The sequence below is a fragment of the Tauraco erythrolophus genome, chromosome 2 (genome assembly GCF_009769465.1).
Source record: "Tauraco erythrolophus isolate bTauEry1 chromosome 2, bTauEry1.pri, whole genome shotgun sequence".
Lineage (NCBI taxonomy): Eukaryota > Metazoa > Chordata > Aves > Musophagiformes > Musophagidae > Tauraco > Tauraco erythrolophus.
Window position 1 is genome coordinate 21553765 of NC_141466.1, and position 21993 is coordinate 21575757.

General features: G+C 37.8%; 1 protein-coding gene across 1 annotated transcript in view; it reads left to right on the forward strand.

Annotated features, from left to right (window-relative positions):
- Window positions 1–21993, forward strand: part of ATG5 (autophagy related 5) — an 82178-nt gene that overhangs the window by 13109 nt on the left and 47076 nt on the right. Inside the window, exons 4-5 of the mRNA XM_086631270.1 lie at window positions 3872–3950; window positions 9866–10028. Coding sequence (XP_086487396.1) covers window positions 3872–3950; window positions 9866–10028 — 242 coding nt within the window. The remainder of the gene's footprint in view (window positions 1–3871; window positions 3951–9865; window positions 10029–21993) is intronic.

The window sequence follows — 21993 nt, forward strand, 5'->3', positions numbered from 1 at the left end:
AGTCCTTACACCCTTTTTCCTTTGTTCCAGTGGGTCCCCTACTCACGAGGAAAATGCACAAACTTCTCCAGCGTGAGTCCTTCCCCATGAGGTTGCTCCAGTGCGGGCTTTACCACAGTCTTGGATTCTTAGGGAGTTGTGGCCACTCGCTCTGGCGTGGATCGTCCCACGGACACTAGATGCCTCACTACCTCGTCGTGCATCCCATGCTCCATTATTAACAGTTACTTGTTGTGCATCCCATGCTCCACAACCTCGCTCAGGCGTCTCTTCCCCGACGTGGGCTTCTTCATGGGCTGCGAGTGGGTCTCTGCTCGGCCGAGTCCGTCCTGGCTGCAGGGGGGCCGCTTGCCGTGTCGCCACTGCTGGCAAGGGAAACTCAGCTCTGGCACACCTCGTCCCATTCCATCTTCACTGACCTGGTGTCTGTGTGGCCGTTTCTCTCAGGTCTTAGTCCTCTCTGGGTGAACTCGGCCCAGCGGGCACCCCGGGAGCGGGGCGCTCCCCGAGTTCCCCAAATGGCTCTGCCGCCGCCATCCTCAGCGGGTGGCGCTGGCCCGGCGCGGGCAGCCACCTGTCCGGGAGCCAGGGAGCGGGGGCAGTGCCCTCCTCCCTTCTCTCCTCTCTCCTGAGCAAAGCACCTTTTCCGGTTCCTTTGTCCCAACTTAAATAGGGCAATTCGCAGAGGTGCTGACTGGCTCAACCCCGAGGGGGATGGCAGTCCGATCTGGTGGCCAGAACCGGATCTGACCCGGTTCCAAAACCAGGGAAGTCACAGGGAGCAAATCCCCTCTCCTGCCACCAGAACCAACCCCCCCCGGCCCCATCAGACCATCACAGATACACTTAGTACCTCAGACAGTTCTGGAGCATAGGGGTTTTTTTTTTGTCCTGGATTTATCAGTTCATGTGACATACCTTACTGAATTACCACAGTAAATTATTCTGGTCTTAAAACAACCTACCAACTCATATGGTCACTTTCTGTCCTGGATTCAGAAATAAATGGTTAGAAAACTATTAATTTTCCTTACTGTCACTTTCAAAAGGATTTTAAGTAACATGGTGTTTTCCCGGACTTCTCTGACACTGCAAAACCACTTTCTGTATAATAATACAAGTAGTAATAAATGGACAATGGCTGGAAGTCAAGGTGCTGTTACACTTTCATAGATCAAAGACTTACCAGAACCAATCATTATTCTAGCAACTCGTAAAAAAACCCAAAACATCTAAACTGTGGTCTCTTAGACATTTTCTCTTTGGTATTTTCCCCATGATTTCCTTTGCGAAAGTTTTGCACAGTCTGCGTGTCCTTGGCTCCCACTCTAGTTAAGACCAGTTTGATTTCAACAATCCAATAATGTTTTTTCAAAATGTTACCTTTCTTGGCTGGACATTTCCCTTAGCTGTTGTTCTGTTTGTTTTCATTTGGGAGGGGGGGAACAAATCTTTAAAGGATCTCTTGGGTTTTTGAATTTTTCTATTTTTTTTTAATTCCTGTGGTTACTGTAGGCTCTAGAGAGCATTTGCGTGTTTCTTCAGTTGCAATGCCTATTTTTCAAATAGAAGGTCAGAAACAGCTTTGCAGCAGTACCCCTGGAAGCAAGATCTTTAATGAGGGAATACTAGCTCATAGCACAAGGCAATACATGCTTAAGAATGGAGTGAGGGAATGCTGGGGTTTTTTATTCCATGTACAAATTGAAAAGTCTTCTCTTCTTCTCAACTTCTCTATTTGTGCCTCCCTTAATTCTCTATCCTGGCTAAGAAATCGGGTTTTATTATGAAGGAAATGTGAAGAATAGCTTTAGTAGTATTGTATGGAATGCTGTTTCCAGACTCTTAAAAAACGCTCGTGACTGTATCTCAAAAATGAGATGTATGTACGGGCATTAGTTAAGGCTTCTGTTGTCGTCAGATTAAATGCCGTTGTGTGAGAACTGGAATTTGACACAGGACATGTCTTGCTTGTCAGAACTGCTTAACTCCTGTTGCGAACATTACTCTTAATGAAAGGCTGCACTTGTGAATAAAAAATGCTTTCTCTCATGGTCGACGATCTTCATTCATCTGATGTGTTCTGCTATGGAACAAAATGTATTTAGGGCTGGCTCCTTTCAAAATAAAAACTATCAACTGTGCAAAGCACAAGGATTTTACTGAAGAAAGTTTGAGTACATGGACTTCGTTTTGTGATCTAAACTGAGTAGAAAATACAGAGGTAGGCCAAGAACTGATGTGTGTGGGGTTGTTTTTTTGTAGCTATCTATTTTGTTATATGGCTTTGGGCAACCTGGTGTAGTTGAGGGTTTCCCTGCCCATGGCAGGGGGGTTGGAACTAGATGATCTTTGAGGTCCCTTCCAACCCAAACCATTCTATGATTCTATGAAAGTAACTGAAAGTCATTGTTAGTTGTTCATTAATTACCAAAGGTTATCTGATTTTTGTTACTTAGCTCACCTGGAGAACCACTCTCTCATGGAACTCTTGCTGAATTACTGTTGAAGTACTCACATGATTGGCAGTTAGTAGTGAAGTCTTAGTGGCAAAAACCTGAGCATTAACAGTGAGTTGGGATAAATCTGGATATGCATTATCTATATTTTTTATTCCCTTTGTCAGGAAAACACAGTTCTAGATACTTTCTTGATATTTCCCCTTATTCTTTGTTTTAAGAAGTTACAATAGGTAAGTTCAAGAATTGTAGTATGTTTGGTTTTGATTTTGCTGTTGTGGTGACTTTGTCTTCGCTTTGGGGTTAGCTCACCCGTAGAGGGTGCTAAAGCACTGTTGCGTGAGAGTTTAGCAGGTCAGAAAATTGGCTTGCCAGAGGTGCTGTTACAGCAATGCTCTTGGTCATGGCTCTCTGGACTTTCAAAACTTATATATGTGCAGGGCTGTGCGTCCTGTGATCAGTCTCATTTAATTCAGAGGAGCTACTGAGTTCACAATTAAGTGTGTGCTTAACTCTTTGTAGGATGAAGAGCTAGTCAGGGTCTTAGTTAAGATTTTTGAAAGATAAGAGAATGGAGCTTGGTATGCTGAATGCATAAAAGAATATTTTATTGAAAATCTTGCCAGTGTCTGCTTGTGAGAAAATTGCAGGAAGGCCTTTTTAGAGTAACTGTGGAAGTTTTGTGTATATATATTCCTTATATTGCTGGAGGCTGTATCTTCTAATGAATTTAAAGGAGTCAAAGCTGTAAGACAGACAACAATATTTGGAGGAAGCAGCTTCTTTGTGTAACTCTTTTAATCCAGAATACACTAAAATATAAACCTCCAATTAAGCTTTTTTTTCCTCCCTTTCCATTCTTCTTAATTTGATAGCAAAGGTAGAGAGTTCATCTTGTTCTTTCCTCTTTCAGCCCTTCTACAGATATGTCATTTTTTCACTTTACTGCTTATTCTCCACAATGACCTCAGACAGGTGAGAGACGGAAGAGATGTTAAGGGTCAATGTGGTATAAACTCATGACTCTTAAATATTGGAAAGTGTGTAGACTTTTCTGTCAGACCAGCTAGTCCTACCATTATCAAACTTTTTAATTAAAATTGCTGTTTTGAAGGATTCCACAGAGCAGCTGTAGGCCACTTGTACTGTTGCAAAACCAGCAGTGTTTTGTGGACACAGCTTGGAGACCACTGTTCTGGATATTGAATGTGTAAATTCCAGACTTGATTCTATCAGAAATTGTCAGTTATTTATACCTGCTTATATAACTTCTCTGAATCAGCAATAATGAATGTTAATTGTGGGAGTCGCACAGCTTATTTTTCTAATTTAAATGCAGGTATCTGAACTGTTGCGGGTAGAATTAAATGCACAGCTTTTATGTTCATTTATATCTCTTTTTTTTTTTTAAGGCATTACCCAATTGGTTTGCTGTTTGATCTCCATGCATCAAATACAGCCCTTCCTTGGAGCATCACGGTTCATTTCAAGGTAAAATTGAAATACACCTTTGATTAAAATAATCAAGCATAGGATTTCATGAAATTTGGAAGCTAGGAAAAAGTTTCATAATTATTTTATAGATAAATGGATGGTGTGACTTTTTGAAGGGGAGAATGTTTATTCTTCAGGGATCATCTAAAGTTTTCGATAAATCTGCAGTGGTTTTCCATGAGATTGTATGTGCTTTCATATTACCTTCCTTTGAAAATGATTCTATTATAATCTGAAAATCTAAAATTGTTTTTCAAGATAAGTTATCGCACTATGTCAGTGTAGTCGAATGGATATAAGGGAAGAACTTTCTATAATGTTCTAAATTCAGTTAGCTTGAGTTGACTGAAGATTGAGAAATGCTCGTCCTTTGGGCCTATGAGCATGGATATAAGATACTGTAGAAATCCTTGAAGTCGGGGAATGCTGTTGTACTTCATGTGGATCCCCTTTAGAGAACTAAGTGAAATAAGTTTGGTCTTGTGACAGTTTTGTCACAAGTTATTTTGGTTACACATAGTAAAACCATTTGATATGACTTCATAGCACTACTGATCTTTGCTCAGAAGAGTACTTGCTCAGGGTTAGCTTTGGTGCAGGGTTCTTTCATACTTCGAAACATTTTGAGAAGGTAATCCCAGCTATGTTTTGAAGTCAAAATCACAAGTAGAAATCATGCTATTTAACTTGGAAACTTTAATTTCCTCATTTAAAAGAAACAATGCAATAGGAAAATTGATTCAAAGGAACACTCTAGCTTAATAGGCTTGATCTTAGTGTGTGAGATTTGAGTTGAAATGAAAAGCATACTGAGAAGCAGGTGAATGTTTTCATTCAAACAGTTCTTCTCTTGAAGATATTTTAGAAAAAGTCTTGCTAACAGGAGCAATCTGATTCTTTTTGGAGGTGTGCACCAAACACATCATAAAAACATATGATTGTTTCCATGTATTGAAACTTTTTAAGTGGCTGACTGAATGAATCTTGGAGATGGGGAGGTTTTTGAAACCATTATGATTGCTACACTTCTGTCTGTATGTTAGAGAGAGATGGGATGAAGAAACTTTCAAAGTGTTTTGAAGAAACTGTCAGGCGTCTAGTTTCACAAATCATAATTTAATTGTTATACATTCTGAGAGCTCTGGAAGATTAACAGTGGCAGTGTGTGGATGTTGTCATCCCAAAGTACAGCCATCTTGAGAAATAAATTGCAGCACCACTGTGCTTTTCAGTTTCATGTAGTAATGTAAACTGACTTTAATGTCCTTATATTACTACTCACCAAAAAGTCAGCTTATTTAAGTTTGTCTCAAAGGTGTACATTAAAGATCAGAAGAAATAACTTACTGCTAAGGCAGTATTATTTTAAAAGCTGATGTAATTTAGTTTTCAAAAGTACAACACCTTGGATTAATAACAACACCTGCTTAATCTCTCTTCCTGTTTTTGCTGTAATCTGAAAGTTTATTTAAATAAACACCTCAGTCCTTAAAATGAAAATGTAACTGAAAAATATCAAAGTATGTCAGAATATTGAAGACACTTTGATGTGTTACAATTTCTTACAGCTAAATAGTTTAGGTGTGGGATTCCTGCCTGGATTATTCTTTTCATTTGTGTGTAGTTGTTCTTCAAATAGCCGTAATTTTTATTTGGCTTAATTGAACAGTATTAGATTTTTCTGGGGTTGGACTTTTGCTGTCATGGTGTTCTCCTTTCTTTTACCAAAGCATGTAGTCAACAACAGATATTTCAAGAACATCTGTAAAGAGTGTTTTTGAACTTCCCCTCCATCAATCTTCTTTGTTTAAAGTTAAAAACATGTAAAAAGATTTTCTGTTCAACAGAATATTGAAAGTTGACCAAAACTTGTAATTGTCCTCCTGTGTTACGTGTGCAGATGAAATAATAAACACTCTTACTGTTTGCATTGAAGAAACAGTTTATTAATTTGTACTTCTGATATGCAAGGAAATAACATGCATTTATATCTCTAGTAAAGTTGAAATACAGTTTCCTTAAATAGTCATAGGAGGATGAGCTTAAGCAGAGTACTAAGGTCTGAGAATCATGAGGAGCTATAGTCTGGAAAGTTGCTTTTGTTACTCAGGTGTGGCTTTATGGGGAGGAGGGAAGTGATATCCCTTCCTAATAATCTCATCTCATGCTACTCTGCGGCATTCTTAGTGCTGTTCATGTTCTCAGCGTGGTAACCAACTCTCCAGATTTTGGGCATTAGACAGGAGGTGGTGAACTGCTCTGGAAATGGTAGCAGGAGAGGAAATTGAGTGTGCCAGGGGAAAGGCTAATGTTCTTCCTGTGCTGAAGCCCTTACCTGCTGGTGCCTGCCTCTCAACCCATGACCTGATGTAGAGAAGGAGAGACTGCATCTGTTCTTGTGTAACAACAGCTGTTGTCTTGGTTTTCTCAGCTCAAAATTGGGTCAGGTGGAGTGAAAAGAGGAAGTACTTTTCCGTGTAGTATATGGATAAATTGTGGAACTGCTAGGAGACGTTGTGGAAGCCAGAGGTATAAATGAGCATTTTTTCAAATTAATTTTTTTTGAAAAAAAAAAAAGACTGCTGATGGTAACTAAACACAAATATATGAATGCTACCTCTGGCACTCTGTATGTTCCTTATGGTTTTTAATGCCCTATTATTGGTGTAATTTTCTGTAAATGTAGCCTATTGCAACTAGACTGTTACAGTATGAACAGATATTTTGTGAACTAGAACTGATAGATAAATATGGGTGGAATAGCGTTATGAACCAGACTGTTGAAATTACCTGCGATGGTTTTGGAACAGTTTTATGTAAGAAGTTATTTAGTGTGCCTGTGTGTACAGATGATACATACTACTTTATGACCAAATTTACGCTGCAAGTGTTTACTGATGTGAAAAACAAAATCAGTACTACTTGAGCTTTCTAAGAAAATCAAAGTCAACCCTTAATAACTTTTATTTCAAAGATACATTACATGGAGGGAGTAAGACATCACCAATAAGAATACTTAAATTAAAGGTGCTTACGGGATCTATTAAAACTTTCAGCAAATCTCATAGCTGGGGTGGCTACCAACTTGTTTACAGTTGTCTCTTCAAGGAACTGAATAAAGCTATTTACATTTGTTCATTATTTCCTCAAACAGAAAGAAGGCAAGTAGAATTAAAAAAAAATAAATACATTACAAGCATATATATTCTATATCTGAGTATAAAACTTATTCTGTTCCCTAGTTTATAAATCAGTGGGGATGCCATATGTTCTGTTGGTAGTCTCATGTAGGTGTAACTGTTTCACATACCTCTTGTAGATGCAGCAGTGTTGTTTTCTAAGTTATCGCTTTCATGTTCAGGTTATTCCGCTTCTACTCACAGTACTGCATAGAAATGTGTCAGTGTTTTTCTTCTAAAGAAAAGAGTCGACAGCACTGAGATTGCAGGAGTGTGTTCCAGTCTTCCAGTGTTATCTGTTAGAAGCTGGGAAGATAAATCATGCCACACCTTTGCACTACTGTGGCTAGATTTTTTTCCACTAGCTTATCTAGCTTTGACCAGTTTTAAATATCTCCTTGCTCTTCTGCAGATCCCACTGTGTGTGTTCTCTGGAATACATCCTCAGGGAGTGACATTCCTTGTAATTTGAAATTCATTGGAAGAAGTCAGCAGGGAGATGCCTACCTGTAGAAAGACAGAAATGTCAAAAAATAACCCTGCAGTTCAATATATTTTGACATAAGTGTAACAAAATAGTTGTTGTAACAAAACTGTTGTTTTCATAAATTTAGCTAAAACTTCAGGTTTTAACTGTGAAAGTCAGTTTCTAGGTTCCTATATTACTTGGCATTAGATACATTCCACTGTTTCATCTTTTTTTGAGAGATGCCGCTGTCTCACTTGGAATTCTGGCATGTGAAGAACTTTTTTGACCTTGAAGTGTGCTGTTTCTGACTTTGTTCTAGATTGATTACCAAACTTTACTTTTTTTGTTTGAGCTAGTAAGTTAAACTTCTAACAGTATTTTACAGGCCTATACAGATGTCAGCTGGCGAGTAACAATCCCAGTAATGTGTTCCATTCATCTTGGGCCCAATTACACTGAGACATTCAACTTTGTAGGGGAGAAAGGGAGCGAGGTCTGCCCTGGAAGGAGAGCTGTCCTTTCTGTTCTGTCCTCTAATGTCTTTATACCTGGCCATCTTCATACGAGAAACAAGCTTTATCTCTGTCCTTAGATTTCTAGTCAGCTCTGCTTACATCAGTCCTAAGTAACAATAGCACACTCTTTGCGACCTTTATACTTCAGTGAAAAAGATATTGGCAGTCTTTTCTTCCCTTTATACTCCCGTTCTTGGAAGATACTCATGCTTTTGATCCACAGTTTCCAGAATCTGGGTTCACTGTCATAAGGAGGAATCACGATATGAAATTCTATTATTTAATTTCCAGCTCTTTTCAGTAACCTAATGAGGAGGGAACTATCATTCTTATCCTCAGAATTTCCTTCAGGTAAGGCAATCCCCAGCTCCCTTTCATATTGCCAAATATTAGTGGTTCTTGGATATTTTGAGTTCCTGTAGCTTGAAGCAGTTTTCACTATTTTTCCTGGTTTTATGTGGAGGAGGGAAGGTATGTTTTTTTCCAGCATTATATTGCTCCTACTGTGATGTGTTAACTATGTTGTAAAAGCCTTTGAAAAATATCCTGTTGTATGTACTTGTATTTCCAAAATGGTTTTGACAGTCCGTCGCAAAAGCTTTTTTAAATAGCCAATTTGTAATGATTAAGAGGAAAGGTCCTCTTGCGGAAAAACAGATGAGTGTTCAAGTATAAAAACATGTGGCAAGCTCTTGTTATGAAGGGGAGTACTAATGATGCCACTCTGGTTTGGCTCCTGGGGTTTGCACTGTTCAGCATGGTCGTAAGCAACTGTGAAAAGAAGATAAATAAGGAGGGGATAAAACATGCTGAGTTTTTAAACCTTTGAAAACTGAAGACAGTGAAGTTGTGATTCTGTATGCTTGTATTATTGTAAAATTGCAAGTGATACTAAGTGTTGATACAAGAAAAATTAAGAGGAAGAACAACCCTAACTATATACCTACAGAACTTCTGATTAGTTAATTTCCAGAGAAATCTTTTTTTTGTACCTGAATGAGATTTACTACTATAATTCCTTAATAAATGTATTAGGAAAGGTAGCTGTCATTGACTGAGGGGATAAAAGTTACCAAAGGAGTGGTAACTGTGAGTCTGCAATGCTGAATGCAGTGCACCAACTCCAACCAAATAAAAGCCGTATAGAATCAAGTCACGCAGGCTAGCAATAGGCATGTATATTACCTAAAGTTGGAGCTGACAAGGTTTTCCAGTATCTCTAAGGAAAATGTTGGTAAGTGGCATGTATGCTATAGTTCATGTATGTGGATGATGATACTTGAAGGAAACATTTTTCAAAGACCTGCATAGAAATGGGTGCTAAACGGCCATTGGGGATCAATAGGTGTTGAGTGCTTGTCACTTACTTCTCCCCCTTTTCTCCTGTTTGTTGCCAGAGAATTGAACATCTCCTTGAAAACATGTTAAAACTCTTCATTTCTTGAATTTCAGATATAAGGGCCTAAATACATCCTCTGATCTGTTTAGATGGATTTATCAAGTTGAGATTGGGTGATTTTAGAGTAATTGCTGGTTTTACAGAAAATTGTTCAGTTTCTGTTTTTCCTGGCATGTTTTTCACTGTAAAACCTTTCTTGTCAGCAGAGTGAGAGAATGGTTGTTACCTTTTTCCATAAGTAGAAGATTCCAGCGTGCTTCTTTTGTATAAACATAAACCTGATTACAATTCCCATTTATTCTTCATCTTCTAAGGTGCGTGATGCATTTATTTCTCTTTTCTCTTTGTAGAATTTTCCAGAAAAGGATCTGCTACACTGCCATTCTAAGGATGTTATTGAAGCTCATTTTATGGCTTGTATAAAAGAAGCAGATGCTTTAAAGCACAAAAGTCAAGTCATCAATGAGATGCAAAAAAAGGATCATAAGCAACTGTGGATGGGATTACAGAATGGTAAATACAATGCATCAAGTATTAATTATGTTTAGGTCTAGCATGCTAATAAATTCTTCAAGTTTTAGTTGTGGTACAGGATGTAAAATGTCATTGTTCTGCAGAATTCTAGTCTAATGTCACAGAAAAGATCTTTTTATTTTTTTAAAAAAAGTTACCATTTATGTGATAATCCAAATGTGACTTCAGTTATTCAAGGAAATAAATTGGGTCATGATTCTGTTTTAACAAACCAAAAATAGCAACAAAACAAAATAAATAGATAATATTGTCTGGTGTACTTTTGTGCAACTGATGGTCTTTATTTGGGAGACAGCTGGGGTGTAAGTGTTGTCCAGTATTAACTGTCTTGGACTGTAAAGTAAAAAAGGTTGTCTCCTCTAGTTTATGCTCAAGGATTGTCACTGATAAACAATACAGGTAAATATTAAAAAAAAGTTGCCTAGGAGATGAATAATATTACTTTTCCCTGTGCCAGATTTCATTTTTTTTGTTGCTGATACTATCGTGGCTTTCACAAAGATTTCTGCATAGATAATTATTGACTTGAAAAAGTCAGCAAAGTAATTCAGAACAGGATGTTCTAAAATAAGTAGTGTTCTTTGCACAGATGGCATGAATCTATATTGCAGCGCAAAATATAACATTTTGGTTTTAGTGTCTCCTCTTTCTTATCATGGTTCTTAGAGGCCTGTAAGTTGAAAAGCTTTGTAAGCACTTCAGAAACTGCTGTCTGGAATGGGTGGTGATACAATGCATTTTCTTCAACTCTTGAAGCTGTCATTGTATTATTATTATTACTAGTAAGTTTATTTTACAGAAGCTGTAAGAATGAAGATATTTATTCTATGTTAAGATACAAAATACTAAACATTTAGAATTAACATCTTCCTGTATGTTTATAAGGAAAATTAAATGAAACAGGAGAAGCTTTGAATGCAAGAAGACTTGAGGCATGTGTTTGCTTTAGACAGTGAAGTTCCAAATTAGTCTGGGTTTGCTGTGTGTGTTTAGTTAGTGTGTGAGGTTTCTATTTTTTTTGTTGTTTAGCCGTACTACCTTTCATATTAAAAGTATTCTTGTAATAATTTTGAAGGTTGAGTGCTTATTAGAAACTCTGGGTTTTATTTTTTTATATAATTGGGAGAGAATTAGAAATGGAAGTATTATCTTTAATTTCCCATTTGAGTGATAAGATCTTCAGGAATGCAGTATGTACCTGCAAAATTTATCAAGTAAGAAATTGCACTTTATCAGGTTCAATTCAAAATACTTCTTGAGAGATTCTGTTTTGTATAGATATTAGCCTGCAAACTGACTGATAATATATCTACTTTTGTGAATTAGCAGTAAATAAAGAGTTCTGGTCCACTGGAAGCCAGAATTGGTATAAAACCAGATGTTTCCCTAAAGCTTACATTGTTACAAATAAATTTAAACTGCAATTTTAATAATTCTATGAAAAAAAGTATTCTACTCTAATAGTATTTGGCTTGCAAGCAGTTTAGTTCAAGAGAAGCAAAATGCTATGCCAGCATAATTTTGTTTTCTATTTCAAGAATTATTAGCTTTATGGCAAAAAGAAATCCTATCACCTAGTCCCAGTGCTCAAGTGTTCCCAGCAGTGCGTTTCATGTGCTCTTTTTATTAATGCTTTTTAAAATTAAAACTAAAAGATCTCTAATAAGTTGTTACATGAATACAATGAGTTATAATAATGGCAGAAGAGTTGGCAATGGAATGTAATGGTATGAGTTAAGGTTCTTTTCTTAACCAGAAGTTGTAGAACCTCGATACCCTCAATATGTAAGGTAAGAGAACAGATACATAGCGTTTTCTTTCTGTGCTCATCTTAGGCTCTTTAGTTGATTATTTGTCTGAGAGTGTCTTTAGTTGTAGGGGAAACCAGAATTTTACTGTTTTGCTTTATAATGTTGAGAGCAGAAGTTGCCTGGCAAGGTTGATTTCAAAAAGGTTTCGCTGTACTTAATGAGAAATCACACCTGTGGAATCTTGACAGCTAAATGAGAAGTTTAAACAATCTTTTGAATACTTTCAAATGCTAATTTTAATTTCTCAGCTCTTCATAAAAGAGAAACAAGAAAAGCTTGTGAAACCAAGAAAACTCTTTTTAAGCATGTTGTATCTTTCAGTATGTTTTTTATAGGCTTTCGTTTGAGATGTAATAATTTTAAATCTCTTTGTGAAACAGAATGAATGACCACAAAAAAGAAAAGAAAGTAGCATTTGTGATAACTGCCTTGTAAGTAATGATGCATCTGCAGTCTTTTTTTTCTGTGAAACTTCAAACAATTTTCTTCAGTTCTTAAATATAGGAAGTGATATAAGTGACAGCAATACTTACAGGATATGTATTAAACTTGCATTTTTTGAAAAAATAAAAAAAAAAAACAATCCATTTTGCTTGTTTGGAGAAATGTAACTCCCAATTACAAGTGTAATTTGGTATAAATGTTTCTGTTAAGAAGGAAGTACTTGAACAGTTAGCATGAGAAACTTTTCAGTTTTAGGGGAAGAGCTGTAATAGTGAATTTGTGACAAAATCTTGTGCTGGTAACAGCTGGTAGGTATTCATAACCACTTTTATATCTCTCCTCCCACTGTTTCTGGTTTTGTGTTGATCTGCTACCAAATCAGAAAGGTAAACACTTAGATTCTGTCTATTGCTTGTGCTGTGGTTTTGCTTGTTCTTCAGACTTCAGTTAGCCAATTTTTGTCCATAAACCAGGTATTTCTTGGCTAGAACACTACTTTGGGACAGATACGACTGTGTTGTTGTAATTTTGACCAGCATCATGGATGTCTGACTGTGGTAGGGAAGTGATAAAGGCAGGCTATATAGCTATAGTGACCTCTATTACTTTGGAAGAATTGTTAAAATTCTTTGGTCAGAATTGATAGAAGACATTACTACTGTTCTTGCTTTAATAGTGTTATGGCCATTTTTATCATGGATAAAGAGGATTTTCAAGTGGGTGGTGTTTTTTTTTCCTTGCCTTTTGTGTGGGAAAAATAAAGACTTTTAGCTTTGAAACATTAAGACTGTGAGCCTAGTGATGACTCAGGATCAAATGAAATCTCAACTGTTTTTAGGGGAGAGCTATATTTTTTCCATGGTTCAAAGAATTAATATCTATAACTTCAGTATATAATGATTCTGATAAAGGAGGGGTTTTAGGTTCAACACAGCTGCTTTTCATCAGTGGTGGAGAGGTATAAGCAACCATACCCTGAAATTTTCACAGGCATCCTTTAAAACCACTGAAGACGAGGCTTGGTATTTCTGATACTTGAGAGGGAGAAATAAACAGTAAAAACTCATGACTATTTTTTAAGGCTTCTTTATATATTATAAAATACAATGAAGTCATTATTTTACTGAAAATATTATGGAAGAAGAATGTAATGCACATTCATACTGTAGAGCTTACCAGAAGTTCAGTGACCATATTGAAGTGTTCTTATTAAAGGAGAAAAATCATGCGAACATTCAGAATACGCAATATTTTCTCTCTTAATGCATGTGAGCCCCTTCTTGTCTTATGGACAGATTCAGGTTTGTGTTTTCTTGCATTTCTTTCTAAATCATATCTAAACTAGTCCTGGGTTTTTGAGGGCAGAAGTTGTGTTTGTTCTGGGTTATCACGTTCCTGTTTAGAAATGTTTGAACTGCTAAAAAGAAACAGTGTCATACATTATCAGCATCCCTTTTGTGCTGTGTACGCGTGGCCCACTCAGGCTTGATATGTACGTTTCTCATCTTTGTAGGGAATTGGTGGGAGCATTGCTGTTCTTTCCCTCAGCCTGAGATGATGAGCATGCTTTGGTAGCTGAACAAATCTCTCATCTCAACTCATCATTTGAAACTCAAATTAGGCAATATGTACTTAGAAAGTCTTAAGGAGTTTAACAGGAGAATGAATGAACAAACCTTTTAAACCTTTTAAATCACAAAATTTCTTCTTCCCTGTATCGCTGCCAGAATGGTAATATTGTTCCATCTTCTATCTGTAGAGGTTTGGTTAACTGTGAAGAAAGACTAAACAGTTCTTCTGGGCTTTAAAAATGAGTGTATTGCTTGGGCTGGTGGTTAAAAATTTCTGGAAATGCATGAAGTTTTCTTGTAATTAGTGTCAATACCTGCTTATTCTGGAGTTAAGATAGCATGGCATACACCAAACAGTGGAGTTGCTGATACTATGGAACCCAGGGGATGTGGTGTAGATAGATTCAAATAGGTCTGCACAAAGTCAGCACGGTTTTGGTGCTGACTTGGGGCTCAATTCAGACATGCTGAACCTGCAGAATGAATCAGATGCATCACAGCAGGCCTTCTCGGATGGTTGGGTGGGGTTTTTTTTGGTGGTGGTGGTTTTTGTTTGGGGTTTGATTGGTTGTGTTGTGTTTTTTTTTCTGGTAATGGGTTGTGACCTAGACTTCAGTGTCAGTTCTGCAGTGTTTACTGGCTTGTTACCCTTTCTGCACAAATGACTAAACTAATGCTTCACCCATATGGGTGCAGCATCATGATTCTAAACTGTCATCCCCCCCGAAACTGGCTTTTGTCTTGTTACTCTTCTTTGCTGGCCTGGTGCCTCCTTGCACAGCTGCCCTTTGTCACAGTGCCAAGGTGGGGAATTGATGGCAGCCTGAATTCCCCCCTTGGCTTTCTCTGCACCGCTCTCAACAAGAGGGCAGAGCTGCTGTTTTAGCAATGCCAGTGGGAATCGGTGGGCTCAAGGGAGAGCTTGAACTGTGCAAAGGCAGAAAAGGGAGGAGATCAAACAGCAGCCCAGCACTTGCAATGCTCCTTTGTATTGAAGTCTCCACAGTGAGAGGAGGTTGTCTAGAGACAGGTAGACAGAGATAGAGATGCGTTCTAGTGTTTTCACCTTCTTGTGTTAGATGTCTGTGTGTCTAATGAAAACTGTTAAATCTCTGAGGGAGCAAGCTTGGAGGTCTCTGCATCTTTGGCACAGGTAATCTGCCAACCATATAATCTATTTATATATATTGGACGGTTTGAATTTATATACCTGTTAAAGTTTCAAGGGCTTTGTGTTTTGTCCTCATTTTGACTCTCTTGCTCCTGGAATATTACTACTTCAGAAATATAGCCACCTTCCAGACTTCCTATGGAAGCAGGTGTGCCTTTCATCTTTAACCCAAATCACAAATAAGCTGATTCTCTGCCTTCACTGCTCCTCTCTTCTGCAGTTTTTTCAGATATTTGGTATATTGAAATTGAGAGAATCTTTGACTGTATCTTTCTAAATTTGTATTACTTAAATGTAAGTGATGCAGAACCTTTGCTTTTTACTACATCCTGCTTTCCTTCCTCCCCTCCTCCTCAAAATATGTCATTTCCTGAAAGACATGTAAGGTCTAACTAAATTTCAAAGTATCTTTAAAAAGCAGACTTCATTTTAAAAATTAACTTTTAGTTGTTGAGGATTTTTTGCTTTGCAATTTTAAATGCTTGTAAGTTACTTTCTCCTAGTAAACTCCTGAATTTGACAGATGCATTAATTTTAAAGTTCCTTAACTTTTAAGAAAAGCTGTGTTAGAAAAAAAGCATAGCACAGGGAAAGCAAAATAGCTTAGTGGTACGGAGATACGCTGCACTGTTTTCAGGTATATAAACAGGGTATATGTAAGCAGGCAAAGAAGAAATTAAAATGTCCAGGTTATCTAGACTTGAAGCAGAGAACTGGGGGTTGGGTAAAATTGTCAGGAGTCCTTTTCTCTTTGACTTATTCAGGGAAGTCTGTAATAAGCCCTGCTGCTCTATTCCTACACAACCTGTAGGTTATGTTTTTCAAAAATGGATTATATGTTTTTGTTTAATAGTCGTCAGAGCTTGCATTTTAGCTTAAGTGGCTGAGACCACCTGCCTTTAGTCTACACAGAAAGCTTAAATTTGGTAGGATGTATGCATTTTCTTATTTAAATAAAGGAAAGTAGTCCATCTTGATAATCTTCTTCCCCTGAACCTTTTCCAGATAAATGGATGACCTAGAAATGAAGGGAGGTGGTGTTAAGGTAACAGTGTACTTAAAGTGAAACTTCTGTTTCGTCAGTACATTTAATAAGTGGAAAGAATGTTGGTAAAATATGGCTCCCTTGTGTATATTAAAAGACAGGAGGGAAAGGCCTTTTTGGATCTGATAGATAATCTGAAGAGTGAAATGCTGCTTTGTCATACAGTTTTCAAAATGTCCTGTTAACCTGCAAAACTTAAGCAATATGCTTTTATTTTTTTAACCTTCAGAACACTACTTTGCTATGAAAACTAATGGATAAATTATAGCATAAAAAAATGTGTTAAATACACTGATCTCAAACCTAACTGTACAGTATTAGGAGAGGGATCCCCCATTTTTTTTTAGGTTCCATCGGTAGCTTACTTTGTAGTGTGGCTTATGAATTAATATATTTTTTTAAACTAGAGTTTACAGCTAACTTAACATAAGGAAGTTTCTCCTAGTTATTCTCTGGTTGTAAACAATGCTGTTAGAAACTTGTTATAGTGCATATAGGCAAGCAGAGTTGAATTGATTTAATTCAATTACAAGATAATAGTACTAAAAAGGGAGTGACAGACCTAGGTAAGCAACCTTGAGGCCTGTACCACTGTACTTGACTATTATTAGTACTTGAGCTAGTTAGCATGATGCTTACTTTTGTAGCGATTCCATGTCTTATGGAGCATGGACAGTCCAAGTAAAGCCTATTTGTTTTTTTATTTTCAAATTTTACAATCTCTGTTGCTTTCCTGTGGTGTTATATAGTAACATGCCAGCTGAATGCGAATTTGGAGGGTATGTAAGACTAACAGGCACAATATGCAGTGGAGATATTTCAGGTAATGACTGTTGTGTAATTGCAAGGCAAAATTATGACTGCTTCAGATATGTACATTCATGTTGAATGTCGTTACTTTGCTATCTATGACACAAAGAATATTTCCACATATTTCTGTAGCTAGCTTCTGTCACTGACATTAATTCAAACAGTTCTAAGGTCCTGTCTCTCCGTATCTGATATTACTCGTGTGTGAAGATAGTCTGAAAAGACTAGTAAACTTGTGTGCCCTCTTCAGTTGTGGATTTGTGTTATATACCATGATGTGTCAAAATATCCATAGCATTTAATTGCAAGAATATTTGAACTGTGGATGGTGACAATATGGAGAAAAAGAAATAATCTTAGTTTTAATGATGCCATACCAGTATTTCAAACTGTGTTCTCAAAAGGCTGGCACTGAACTGTAGTAGTCGGTGAGAGTCAAATATGTATCAGTCTTCCTGAAGTCCTTGACAATCAAAATTATCTGTGTTTTTATTGTACAAGAATAAGAACAATGAGTTTAGATGGCCTAAAGTCATTTAGAGACAGGTCTTTAAATAGCTGAGAAATGAGAGCAACAGGCTGTAAATATTGTTTCTAAATGGCATGCTACAATTAGTTTTGAAGTGTTTAAAATTTGTTTCTTTCATCAACAAAGCTGCTTCATGCTTGAGGCATACTGCACAAAATTTAACTTTTTATAAAAGTTGTTAAAATCTTATAATAGTCAGCAGAACTATGTATGCATGTAGAGTCTTAGTCTTCTTGGAAACAATGTGGAAAGAAAATTGATACTAAATTTTGAGAACACTCCTTTGGCTTTAGCAGTTGACGCAATGCTTGTTAGAGCACAAGTCAGTAGTAAGTATACTTACTTTAATGTTAAGAAAATATACTGGTATCCTTGCAGCTGTAGCCGTCTGCACAGTACAGTTTATTTGTTTATATGTATGCCACTGATTAAACCCTTATTGAGTTTGTTTATGATTGAAGGAAAAAAATTGGAGGGGGCATTTGGCACACTGGAGGGTAGATCTGCTGTTCAGAGGGACCATGACAAGCTGGAGGCCACCAGTAGCCTCCTGAAGCTTACAGATGCAAGTATGAAGTCCTGCACCAGAAAAAAATCCCATACATCAGGGCAAGCTAGGGACTGGCTGAGAAGGAGCTTTGCGGAAGTAATTGTGAACAACAAGCTGAACTTAAGTCTGTCATGTGGTGGTGCAGAAATGAAGATTAACCAGGGAGCTGCTTTAGCCCTTGTACCCCCCAGAATATAGCCAGATGGTAAGTAATTATTCCCTTCGGCTCAAGACTTGCAAAGCTGTGTGGGGAATGCTGTGTCCTCTTTGGGACCCCAGGACAAAAGAAATGTTGGCAAACAGAAAAGAGTCAAGCAGAGTGCTGCTAGGATGATTAGGGGGCTGGAGCATATGCTGTATTAGAAGAGAGTGGAGGAACTGCCTTGTTTAGCCTGAAGATGAGGAGGCTGAATACAGGTCTGGCAGCTGCTTTCCACTACCTAAAAGGAAGGCTTGTGGAGTAGATGGAGTCAAACACCTCTCATGCATGCCTCCATTGGCAGTGGAGTTGAGCATGTGCAGAAGAAAACTGTTACAAGTTGTGGCAGGATTGACTACATTAGTGGACAAGGGAAAAGCTATGGGTGTCTTCTATCTGGACTTCCGTAAGGCCTTTGACAGGGTCTCCGCGACATCCTTCTCTCTAAATTGAAGAAATATGCATTTGATGGGTGGACTGTTTGATGGATGAGGAATCTGTTAAATGATAGTATCCAGAGGGTAGTGTTCAATGGCTCAATGCCCAGATGGAGGTCAGTGATGAGTGGTGTTCCTCAGGGGTCCATATTGGGACTCTACTGTTTAAGATTTTCGTTACTGTTTAGTACTGATTTTCATCAATGACATAGTGGGATCAAGTGCATCCTCAGCAGGTTTGTGGATGACACAGCCTGAGTTGTGTGGTTGACACACCTGAAGGACAGGATGCCATCTAGAGGGACCTAGACAAGCTCGAGAAGTGGGCCCATGTGAACCTCATGAGGTTCAACAAGGTGAAGTATAAAGTCCTGCAGCTGGGTCAGGGCAATCCCAATCACAAGAACAGGCTGGATGGAGAATGGATTGAGAGCAGCCCTGAGGAAAAGGACTTGGGAGTGCTGGTGGATGAGAAGCTCAACATGAGCCGGCAATGTGCGCTGGCAGTCCAGAAAGCCAACCGTGTCCTGGGTTGCATCCAAAGAAGTGTGGCCAGCAGGTCGAGGGAGGTGATTTTGCCCCTCTGCTCTGCTCTTGTGAGACTCCACCTGGAATACTGCATTCGGCTCTGGAGTCCCCAACATAAGGAGGACATGGAGCTGTTGGAGCAAGTCCAGAGGTGGGCTATGAAGATGATCCGAGGGCTGGAGCACCTCAGCTATGGAGACAGGTTGAGAGAGTTGGGATTGTTCAGCCTGGAGAAGAAAAGGCTCCAAGGAGACCTTGTAGCAGCCTTCCAGTATCTAAAGGAGGCTTATAAGAAAGATGGGGACAGACTTTTTAGCAGGGCCCGTTGCGATAGGATGAGGATCAATGGATTTAAACTAAAAGAGGGTAGATTTAAACTAGGTATAAGGAAGAAATTTTTTATAATGAGAGTGGTGAAACACTGGAACAGGTTGCCTGGAGAGGTAGTAGATGTCCCATCCCTGGAAACATGCAAGGTTGGGTTGGACGGGGCTCTGAGCAACCTGATCTAGTTGAAGAAGTCCCTTCTTATTGCAGGGGTTTTGAACTAGATTACCTGAAATGTCCTTTCCAACCCAAACTAGTGTATGATTCTATGAATACTGATGGGTTATTGGGACAGAGGAGTGAAAGTGATTCGAGTGGAAACCCGTGGAGATGGTCAAAACTTGGCTGGGCAAGGCCTTAAGTAAACTCATTTAACTTTGTGTAGACAGCTCTTTTTTGGGCAGGAGCTTTGATTCCAAAGCTTGCCCTCCAAAAGCATTTCTGATCTAAAATTTTTCTATGATTCTGATATATCACTTGGAGAGTCTTCAGTATCGATCTTTGTTAATGTTATGGTTGGTTCTACCTAAGTACTTCTAGCTGTGCATCGTTTCTGTGGTTCATATAGTTATTAGACAGCAGTGAACTACTGAGAATAAACAAAAAATATTTTGTGTTTTTTTTAAACTCAAGGATTGGACTAATTTTTATGCAAACAGCAAATTAGTATTGCTTGCATAGAACTAGAGATACAATTCAATTCCAAGCATTTTTAAAACTTGTTCAACTAGATGTCTTTAAAAGGAAACCGTGAATAGTCCAGACAAAAATTCCTGTGTATATGCTACCCTGAGGGCTACACCTGTTTGTTCACTTTTTTGACTAAAGATGCTGGAAGATAAAAACAGTGAATTACCATTTCCTCTTTGAATTTAAACAATATCTCCCTCATTTCTGCCTTAATTTTTTTCCATTATTTAAACCTTCTCTGCAGCCTTCCTGAAATACATCCCCTTCTAAAGTCAGTATTCTGAGAGCAGTTACATCAGTGTCAAATATAGAAACTGAGTACTTCCTTATTATTAAGATATTTCTGTTTATAAGTTTAAAGATTAAGGTGGTTTGTTTTAGTTCTTTTGCTTGCTGTTCTACTGTGAGAACTGCATTTTAACTGGCCACAGGCTGTGACCACTGTGTCATCGCAAGTTACTTGCAGATATAATTTCTCATTCTGTGATAATTGCTTGTATTCTTTGTTTGTGTATGCTGATTTAAAGCTATGCTACATTGAAATGCATGTGTTGATTGCAAGCACTTGAGTGGTGTCCTTCACCCTTTTAGTGATCCATTCTGGTTACGATTTTTGTAGAGAGTCAGGTGGGTGAAAGAGATGCATCTAACAAAGACCTTTGTGAAATTTCAAGTTATTTGAAGCACGACAGCACTTGAGTGTCAGAGGATGACTGTTACATGCTAGCACAAATAAAACGAATTTTTCTGATTGAAGAACATTACCTGTCAGCCTGAGAAAGAGGCCCATCCTTCAAAATTTCAGCCTGGCTAACCCTTAGTTAACACTGCTTAGTAGTAAAAGGTTCAGCAGTTACTGTTTATTAACAACAAACTGTGACTGGAGTTGCTAACAACTTTTTAAAGTAACAGTTACAAACTTGGATTATTGTCAATGACTGCTAAAGGCTCTCCAGTCTTGCTTAATGGAGGAAACAACAATTCTCAAAGTGTTTTCCTGTTAACAGCCTTCTTTTTAAAACAAAAAACCCTGACTGTTTTAAAGGATGCTTTAAAGGCATGAACAATTTCAGTGATAGATTACTGAACTCTAAGTGCAAACATGACACACTGTATTTGTAAATTCATGTTTGAGACTTAATTTGTCGCTTAATGGATTTGTGTACTGAGATTTTTGTTATGGATGACATTAAGCCCTTGTAGTTTTGCCGACTCTTACTATTTCTGTATATGTAAATAGATATTTCCAAAGCTCTCCTTAGATTCTGTGCATCTCTGTGGTACTGAAGGCTGATGTCTGTCTGGTGTTTGGACATGCAGTGACTGCATTTCTGATGAATGAATATTTATAAATGTAAGTGATTTAGCTGATAGATTTTTCAACTGGATGTCTCCTTCATTATTTGGTTATTAACTTTCTGATCTTTGACATAAAATAGAGAAAATTTTTTATATTTCACTTTAGGCAAAGTTATATAGCAACCATCCTCTCTTGTTTAAGAAATATGATAGCAGAGTCATTTGAAACTTTTATACTGTCACTAATCTCATTCTGTTCGAATCTTGTAGCTGTTAATTTAAATATTGTTATTCAGATATGAACATCTGCCTTTTGCAAGTACTGTTTTTTGCTAATACAGAAACTCTTCAACACATCAGTCAAGAACTTTCTTAAAAACAGATGGATCGTGGAAATTAAAAGTAATCAGATTTGACTGTTAAAAGAGTTTAGATATCATGTAAACTGCATAAGCTTTTCATGAGGGAGGGAGATGAGAGTGTGAAGTGCTTTTGCTGGTAGGTAGAGAACTCTTCCTTGTTTACCAGCTTGA